Source organism: Gracilinanus agilis, chromosome 2 (genome assembly GCF_016433145.1).
Source record: "Gracilinanus agilis isolate LMUSP501 chromosome 2, AgileGrace, whole genome shotgun sequence".
In the NCBI taxonomy this organism is placed as follows: domain Eukaryota; kingdom Metazoa; phylum Chordata; class Mammalia; order Didelphimorphia; family Didelphidae; genus Gracilinanus; species Gracilinanus agilis.
This window is the reverse complement of record NC_058131.1, coordinates 557,852,106-557,862,430: the sequence shown is the minus strand read 5'-3', so window position 1 is coordinate 557,862,430 and position 10,325 is coordinate 557,852,106. Positions and strand designations below refer to the sequence as shown.

The 10,325-nt window shown below is 35.6% G+C and overlaps 1 protein-coding gene across 1 annotated transcript; it reads left to right on the top strand.

The window, feature by feature from the left end:
* Positions 1-2,813: 2,813 nt before the first annotated feature.
* On the top strand, positions 2,814-3,764 carry LOC123236096 (olfactory receptor 4F3/4F16/4F29-like). The gene has a single exon (XM_044662357.1). It carries the CDS (start codon positions 2,823-2,825, stop codon positions 3,762-3,764), a length of 942 nt encoding a protein of 313 aa, XP_044518292.1. The 5' UTR covers positions 2,814-2,822.
* Positions 3,765-10,325: the final 6,561 nt, after the last annotated feature.

Below are 10,325 nucleotides of genomic sequence, written 5' to 3'. Positions count from 1 at the left end.
TACCCTAGCATGAGAAGGTCTGAAGGCTTTATTTAATCTTTGTTAATCACTAGAGTTTGGTAGCTAGTCAAGACCTGGAAATCCTCTCCTTATATAAAGTCTTAGCTGCCCATTAATAGTCCTGGGCCACCTTCTTCAATTTGTATTCTTATTTGTTAAACAAATCCTTCAAGGCAACATTTTTGGAGGGTTAATTTAATATCAGATAAACTAACTCCCTCTCCCTTCACACAGTGCACAAAATCATTCAGCCTATAGGGGCCCCTTCTTTCCATCCTCTCTTCTTTTCTAGTCATTGCCTAGCAACGTTTGTAACATTTTGACCTTTGGGAAAACCAATACAATGTTATGACATAAATCCCAGGCCAAGCCTGGATATTGTTATATCTCCTTAACTTCATTTGGTCACTAATCCATTGAACTTAATTGGCAATCTTTTCTGCCACAGAAAACCTACATATGATGCCTCCTCCTTCTTGAGGGTGGGAGTAGAGTATTATACTTCTGATGATGATAATATTTTCCAAATCCCCAAATTAGGACTAAATATATGAAAAATGTTTGGTTTTAAATTTGTAAATAAGGCAGAATATTTAAAATTTAATCTGCCCCTTGAAAATCTATAATTTATGGTAGTGACTTTAAGACTATAAAGATTTAATGAAAAGAGATTAACTTTTTTGAACTTCTCAACTGTTTAACATCCTGCTACCTCCTATGTCGTGACAGAACAGGTGAGGGAGATGACATTTGAATTTATATCATCCCTTTCCATCTATAAATGTCCTTCTTTCTGATTTTTACTATTTGATATTCCCTCATCATTTTTTTATCCTTCTTTACCTCTATCTAATCAGTCTTCTAATATTCATTTTATATTAATCTGTACAATACAAGAATAGCATTAGGAAAAGTCACAAAATAGTCATCAAGGGCTCATAGTAGTCTTATTGGGATGCTAGAAAATAAAAAGATAACATGGAATACAATGCTATTACTCTAAGGTGAAGTAATTTTTAGTGATGAATCAAATGATAGAATAAATGCTAGAGAATTTCAGAAGACTTTAGGTACTTCCTGTTAAGTTTTAAAACCTTCAGTGTTTCAGACTTGATTATAAACCTGAAATTCAGACCTTCATAATTCTCAATGAATCAGTGAGTAAAAAATAATTAAGTACTTACTATGTGTCAAACACTGAGAGTATTTTCTATATATCACAACCATTTACCCCCTCACTTCACTACATCCTGTTTTCTCCCATTCTACTACTTTCTGTTACATTTTTCTCTCATCCCTTTTCCTTACTTTAACTCTCTCTTTGCTATACAAGGTGTCTTTCAATCTCTGCCTCAAAATTCCTTGGTTCCTTAGTATCTCTTGTTTTTATCTGTTTTAAATTTCCAAATGAAGCTGAACATTATTATTTTCTTTGCATCTCAAGTTGATTGGTCCAGTGGTGTTAATCTCAAATAGAAACAATCCCTGTCAAATGCAAATTGTTTTAGAAAATCACAAGTCAAAATTATCTATGTTATATTTTTATTTATTTTGTTAAGCATTTTCCAATTACATTTTAATTTGATTTTGAATTTAAGAATTTTGAGGGCCTATGGGCTGAAAATTTGACACTTGTGGTTTGATACATTAATTTTCATTATTGCTCCTGATTCCTTCTTTTTTTAAAAAAAATTGACTGGATATATATTAAAAAATACATTTTCAAGCACCTGAGTGGTGAGAAGGTAGGAGTAGTCAGTATATAATCAAGGAATAATAGTTGTCAACCAGGTCCTCAATCTGGAGGATACACCTACATTATAATATAATGTAATATATAATAAAAATAGCTAACATTTATACATTTATGTAGTAATGTGGCATGAGTACTCAGGACAAAGTTGATGCAGTATGTGGTACAATAGATAGAGAACTGACTTGAGAGTCAAAAAGATGTAGGTCTAACTCTCTCCTCTGACACATACTGGTGATGTGATCCTTAGCAAGTCTGTTAATTCTGAATATTCTAGGCAACTCTCTAAAGCTTCAGATTACAGAGAGACTCTTTAGGCACATTGGTAGAGAAAATTTCTTCATTAAGAGCTCTAAAACCAATGAAATTGTAAGTCTAGTCTTTGTCTTTTGTCTCTGATAGGCTCTGTGCTACTCTATGCCATTTCATTTCAGTCTCAGAAGTACTCTGTGATATATTAGCATCCCTCTTTTACACCTAAACGTCTGAGACTCAGGGGTTAAGTGTCTTGCTTATGGTCATAGAACTTTATGATTTGAAACTAGGTTTTCCTGACTACAAGCTTAGCATTCTATCCCCATTGTATCTTCTTGATTAAATGTAGACAGTTCCAGTTTTATCCAAGCTTGTCAACTAGTAGTAGATATACTTAAGAAAATGTGCTTGGGACCAGTGAGTTGATTTCCATTTGCTGAGAGGCATTTTTGTGTGAAGAGTACTAGTGTTAGAATAGAACCTCAATTTAAATCCTCCTTTCCACACTGAAGACCTGTGTACCTGAGAAAACAAGGTCACCTCTCTGAGCTTCATTTTTCTTATCCATAAAATGAAGATGATAGTATGTAGCTAATAGAGTGTTGTGAGAATCAATCATGTCAAAGCATTTTGTAAACCATGAACTGCACAATAAACCTGTTCTTACGGTATTGACAAATATTCACTAGTCCAACATATTTAAGCAATATTTGCTTTGCCTTCATTTAGAATCTGCACTGTGTCCATATTTATGATCCTCTTTTCATTCTCTTTCCTTTAGGTAACTTCAGAGTTGGCCCTACTGAATGAGTCAATGGATGGAGTCAATCGTTCTGTGGTTTATGAGTTTGTATTAATGGGACTCACCAATTCTTGGGGACTGCAACTTTTTCTCTTTCTATTCTCTTCTATATTCTATACAGCAAGCATGCTAGGGAACTTCCTCATTGTGATTACAGTGATCTCAGAGCCTCGCCTGCACTCCCCCATGTACTTTCTGCTGGCCAATCTCTCTTTCATTGATATGATTGATTCCTGCATTGTGACCCCCAAAATGATTTGTGATCTTTTCAAGAAGCACAAATTAATCTCCTTTGGAGGCTGTGTTTCTCAGATCTTCTTTATTCATTGCATAGGTGGTGTAGAGATGGTGCTCCTCATAGCGATGGCCTTTGACCGTTACATAGCAATATGTAAGCCTCTCCACTACTTGACCATTATGAACCTGAGAATATGTATAGGTATTCTGATATCTGGCTGGATCATTGGCCTCACCCATTCATTGATTCAGCTAGGCTTTGTGATCAAGTTGCCCTTCTGTGGCCCCAACAAAGTAGATAGTTTTTATTGTGATCTTCCTCGGTTCATAAAACTTGCCTGTACAGATACCTATAAACTACAGTTCTTAGTTACTGCTAACAGTGGATTCATCTCTCTGGGTGCCTTCTTCATTCTGATCATCTCCTACATCATCATTCTGGCCACCGTCCGACAGCATTCTTCTAGCGGTGGGTCATCCAAGGCTCTGTCAACATTGTCAGCTCACATCACTGTAGTGATCTTATTCTTTGGTCCTTGCATCTTTGTCTATGTGTGGCCATTCCCCACATTGTCACTGGACAAATTTCTTGCCATATTTGACTCAGTGATTACTCCTTTTTTGAATCCAACCATCTACACATTCAGAAATAAGGAGATGAAAGTGGCGATGAAAAGACTGTGGAGTCAGCTCTTGAAGTCCCAGACTTTCTCTTAAATGATTTAGATGATTGGACCAAATGGACCACCAGAGCATCTGAAGAAATTCAACCTTTCAGGTTCATGGATATTATATTTGAGATACAGGCTGCTTAACTGCAGTGTTAGAAGTCAATGATGAGGCACCAAACAACAGAAGACTGGTGCAACTAAGTGGCTCAGTAGAGAGAGTGCTGGTCCTAGAGTCAGGAATGACTGAGTTCAAAATTGACCTCCAACACTAACAAACTGTGTGACCTTGGGCAAGTCATTTAATCTGTATCTGTTTCAGTTTTCCTCATCTACAAAATGAGCGCACAAAGAGTACCTATATCCCAGGAGTGTTTTTTTTAAACCCTTACCTTCCACCCTAGAATCAGTGCTTTGTTTTGGTTCTAAGACAGAGAATGGTAAGGGTTAAGCAATGGGGATTAAGTGACCTGCCCAGTGTCACATAACTAGGAAGTGTCTGAGACCAGATTTGAACCTGAGATCTTTTGTCTCCAAGCCTGGCACTTTATCCACTAAGCCACGTAGGTGCCTCCCTGGAAGTGTTTTGAAGAGAAAGCAAGATAATATTTATAAATGGTTTGCAAATCTTCAAGTAATATATAAATGAACTATTAAAAGTCTTCTAGTGTGTCTTCTCTATATTCTTCCTTAGCCTTCGCATTGTGTATTTATTTTTGCTAATATCCAAATAGTTGGGATTTTCTCTCTGCAAACAGAGTTGATTTCCTCCTATCTAGCCTTCTACCTCACTTGTAAAGTGCCAAAATAAGAGTTTTCTATTTGAGATTTTATGATTGTATTGTTCACGGTCAATATTGCATGATTAAACACTGATATATGTAATATGCCACCCTTGCATATGAAAAGGGTACTTTTGAACAGATTTAATCCACATTCATAGAATCAAAGATTTGGAACCAGAAGGGATTTTAGAAATGACTGAGTCCATTTTTCAGATAAAAATACTGGGATTTGGAGAAGATTAGGGATTTTCTCAGGGTCACACAGATAGTAAGTGTCTGAGGGAAGATCTGAACACATATTCCTAACTTTAGTGCTGTACTAAGTTCACAGATGCCTTATATTCCCTAGTTGGAAATACTCCATTGACCAATCAACTTTCTAACAGTTTTCAAGCTTCTCATTCCATTTGTTTAATGCCTGTTCCAGGTAGAGTAATCTGAATAGAGTATTGGACATGGAGTCAGGATGACTTGAGTTCAAATACCACCTCTGAAACAACCTGTGCACAGGATTGTTTAACAATCAGCCCTCTGGGGAAAAATGTACTCACAACATACTTTTAAGATGTATTAATATTTTTCTCCATCATATTCTAAAGTCTATGCAATTACAAAACATTAAGTCGGGCCTTGATTTGTAGCTTGCCAAGTTGTAAATGCTCACATTGAAAATTTAACAATTAGTTCTTATGAACCTGTCTGAAGTGGCTACAACATAACACTGCCTCTTTGGCACTAGGCAAGTCACTTAACACATTACTAGGACTTGAGGCAGTGTAGTACTATAGAAAAACACTGAATTTGAAATCTGAGTGCCTGGATTCAATTACTTTGCTACTTTCTGCTTGTGGGACCTTTGGCATATAACTTAAAGCCTCCAAATCTTGGTTTCATCATATATAAAATAATGAAAGTGATCTTTGCAGGCTTTTGCCAGCTTAAAATCTATGACTATGATTTGTGAACCTCAATTTTCTCTCCTAAAAAATGGGAATAATAATACTATCAGTACCTAACTCATAAGACTTTTGTGAGGCTCAAGTGACAAAATGCCTTGTAAAACACTTTTCATATTTTAGAACACTGTACTGATTCCATTCATTAATGTGATTATTGTTATTACCTTGTACCTTATCACTAAAATGAATGTTTATGTCTGGTAGGAATTGTAGGATAAAGTATAAAAAACAGAACAATCTTTTATTTTATATAACTATTTTAAAGAAAGAGAATTTAAAGAATTTTCTCTGAAAGAGGAAGCAGGATAAAAATATTTCCTGGCAATATAGAAAGGGGGTAAAAAGAATTAAGATAGTTTAGACTGTAGTTTTAATAACATATATCGAAAATGAAATTAAAGTAGTAGAAATTGGTCTTGTAGCTGTTAGATGAAGTAACATTAGTATAAACAAAATAAAACAAAAAACTATATTTTTTATATTTGGAGAGTAGGGACAGAGATTAATGAGAGGAATGAGACAGGAAAAGTTTAGGGTCGGATTATCTGCAATGGGAGACATTTGCTTTATTGAGGCAAGGAAGGGATTTGAGGAGAATGGCTTGAGGAAAAGATTGATTTGTCTCAAAAGTCTAGAGCCATCTATCTTAAAATTAGAGTATTTGAACGATATTGGAAGGGAATAATATCCAGGATAAAATAACCTAATCTCAAATTTTCCTGGTAGATTAAATTCAGATGGAGTTATTTGCCAGGCCTATAAATAATTTAATGTTGGGATAGAGACAGAACCTGTGATTTGATCATTATAGTGAGCTTCCATGTGAGAAGTTTTTTCCACCAGTGTAGATCAGCACCTTCTCTAGAACTGATAGTCTGAAAGAGATGCCTAGATCTGGCACAGAGTGATTTGCCTAAGGCCATGTAGCAAATATGTGTCAGAGCAAGGTCTTATTCATTTCTAGTCTAACTCTTTCATACACTATGTTGCCTTGAATAGTAAAGAAGAGAAAAGACCAACTATGTACCAGGAGGAAATGTTGGAAGAAACTGTAAACTGACTCTAAACTCTGGCCCAGCTCATTACGTGTATTTCTATTCCTTTAAGGCCATGTAGGAAGTTAATTGGAGTGAAGTCTAGAAGAATGGGAAAGTCTACCTTAAAAAAGAAAAATTAAGAGTAGTGAGGAATTCATAATACGCAGCTTGCCTCTGGCCGAGTTTTGGTCTAATCCTTTTTCTGAGCTTTTTTTACATTATACCATCCATCTGAAGCACTCTTGGCTTTCTACTTTACTTATCCAAATCTTTTATATGCTTTATGATCCTAAGCAAAAGCCTCATCTCACTAATGGACCCTTGCTCTGTTTCCACTTTATATTAAAATAAAAAAGCTATAATTTGTATATTTTTGTGTTTTGGTGTATATGGTACTTTCCCTCCTTCTGTCCTTGACTTCCTTGGAGTATATTGGAGTAATGATTTCTCTGATAAGCAGAATGACATAGTAAAATAACACTGGATTTGGAAACATGTTATCTGAATTCCAGATTTGTCATTTATTACCTGTATGCTCCTCAATAAATCCTTTTTCTTTGTGGGACTCAGTTTTTCTATTTGTAAAATGAGGGGATTGGATTAAATGTCCTTTAAGGTACTATTCATCTTTAAATATATGATCTCTGATCCTATGAATTTTTCATTAATATCTAGGATTTTCTCTGAAGATGACATGAAGACATGAATACTCTCTAAGCCATGTAGACAGCTGAATGACACAGTGGATAGAACTCTGAATCTGTTAGGAAGTTAGATTTAGAAGAGAATGGAAAGGGAAGTGAATTTACATAATGCCAATTATATGCCAGGCACTGTGCTAAGAATTTTATAATGATTTCATATATCCTTATGCAAATCTTGAAAATAAGTGCTGTTATTACCCTTGTTTCACAGTTTAAGAAACTGAGGTAAACAGCAGTTAGATGATTTGCCCTAGGGTCATAAAGCTTGTAAGTCTCTGAAGCTGGATTTGAACTCAGGTCTTTTTGCTTCCATGCCAGTACTATATCCATTTTAGCTGTCTACATGTATGAGCTCATGACTTGAACTCAAATACAGTCTCAGGCATACTTGTTGTGTGACACTGGGCAAATCATTTAACCTTTGTCTGCCTTAGTTTCCTCATCTGTAAAATGAATATAATAATGGCAAATTCCTCCTAGGATTGTCATGAGGATCAAAGGAGATAATATTTGTAGGGTGCTTTCAAACCTAAAAGCTTTATTATTATGCTAGCTACTCATTATTATTATGAAATTTCCCCCACTTCAGTGGTCAAGACAAAGACACATAGAAATTCATGTTGAATTTTCTGACTTATTTGTTCCCTTCTCTATGTTTCCACTTTCTTAATATTAGCTTCTGTTATAACCTTCGGCTCCTCTTCCTCGTCAATTCAGCAATAATGAATTAAGTACCGTCTTATGAAGTAGGTACTATGCTCAAGTGTTGGAATCCAAAGAAAAAAAATGCAACATTCTTTTTCCTTGAGAAGCTGAATTTCTTTTGAGAGAGAAACAACATCCATGCTGATAAGATTTATGCAAAAACAAGTGCCAAGTTAATGTAGAGTAATCTCTGGGGTGGGGTTGGGGAGAGCACTGACAAGTAGAAGCATTAAGATGTGCCTTGTGGTAGAAGTGGTCCCCTAGAGGAGGCCTGAAGAAGGTGAAGGATTCTATTAAGTGGACAGGAGAAGGCAACACAATGGATAGACCCTTAGTTCTGGAATCAGAGAACTTAGGTTCAAATCCCACCTTTGATGCTAACTACCCATGTGTCCTTGGCAAGTTGTTAGGCAATCTTGATCTCAGGTTCTTCATCTGTAACAATGAGGAGGCTTGTCTTGATGATCTTCCTATACCAGGATATGATCCTATGTGTGAATTTTAAGCATGCTCCCCACATCTTCCCTAACTACTGCAAGTCTCCTAATTGGTCTTCCATGGCAACTTTCTTCCCCCTCTGATTGCTGCCAAGTTAACTATTCTTTAGCCCTATTACTTCCTTACTTAAAATTTTTCAGGATCTAGCCTTACATAGCAATCATTTTTAAGCATCTACTATGTGCAAGATCCTATGGTATTTATGGACTTACAAAGAAAAAATGAAATCCAATTCCTGCCCTCAAGGAGCTTAAATTCTATTGGGGGAGGGGAATATATCATATAAACACACACACACATATATATATATATGTATATATATACATATATATATATATATATATATATATATATATATATATATATATACCCATATATATACTCATGATAATTTGAGGAGGGCAGGAGTATGAATAACTGGGGATATCATGACAGACTTTTGATAGGAAATGGTACTTGAGCTGATCTTTGAAGGAAACTAGTGGTTATGGGTTTCAGAGTTGAACCATAAGTACATATTGAAGACATTGGTGACCAGCAAGAACATGGTGATGGGGAACAATGAGTTCCAGAAAAAGCAAGAAAGCCAGTTTGGATGGAAAGAATAATGTATAAAAGAGGGTATTGTGAAGCTAGAAAGATAGGCTGGAGATAGATTATGAAAGGCTTGCTATGTGAAGAAGAAGAACTTGTACTATAGCTTATAGATATTAAGGAAATAAGTAGGAATTCTTATACTTGGATCGGAGTTAGGTTGAAGAAGGTGGGGAACCAGCGGAAAGTTATTTCCAATACTGCTCTTACTGACCCTTAACATTTATATAGAGCTTTAAGGTCCCCCAGCTAGTAAGTGTCTGAGGCAAGATTTGAACTTAGGTCCTCTTGATTTCAGGCCTGGTGCTCTTCCCGCTGTGTTACTCTTCCTCTAAAAGAACTTAAGGTTCAAAAGTTTAAAAACTGATTCTTATCTCAACAATATCTTCACTAGTATGTAGAATAATTTTTTCCTTCCCATTTTCAAGTCTATGCCACCGATACTCTATCCATCACTGAAACCACCAGGAAGCATGACTTTTCATAGGGGATCTTATACACTCTCTTGCCTAGAATTAGGCCTCCATTACACTTATTGGTTTACATATATATGTTATATATCAACATATATTATAATATATATTTATTAAACATTTTCAGACAATGTTGTTGACACCTTCCTGACTCCCTTTTATATATTGTAGTCTTCCCATTAGAATTTAAGTTCTTTGAGGGCGACATATTATTTGTATCCCCAGCACTTAGCATAGAGGCTTGAATATGGTAACTAGTTAATAATACTATGTTTTTACATTCATTCATTCAAAGGACTTGATCACAGGTTGTACTCAGTAAACATTGGTTGAATGTTAAACCTCAACATACTTTATAAATGTGAACTATTACTATTGTCATTATTGTTGTAGCCCAGACTTCCTTCAATCAGGGATCTTGAAAGTTACATAGAATCCCCAAAATATGAGAATTAGAAGGGACTTGAATGATGTTTACAAACACCTGACATCATTTAACTTTTGCTGGAAGACTATCAAGGAGAAGGAAACACTGCCTTTATAGACAGCCTATTCAATTTTTGAACAGCTCCGATTCTTAGAAAGTTTTCCCTAAAATGAAATCCAAATTTGTTTTCTTACTTCTGTCCCATTGCTACTGGTTTTGTTTTCTGGAGCCAGATAGAGTAGGTTTAATCTCTTCTTCACTTAAAAGCCCTTCAAACACTTAGATATCAATCTTGTACTCTGAGCCTTTTATTTTACAGGATAAATGCTCCCAGTTCCTTCTCCTGATTTTTATATGATATAGACTCAAGTTAGATGGTGCAGTGAATAGAGAGTCAGGCTTGAAGTCAGGAAAACTCATCTTTCTGA

Bases quoted from the DNA above. Each gene is read 5' to 3' on its own strand.
- LOC123236096 (XM_044662357.1), top strand. From the start codon at position 2,823: ATGGATGGAGTCAATCGTTCTGTGGTTTATGAGTTTGTATTAATGGGA.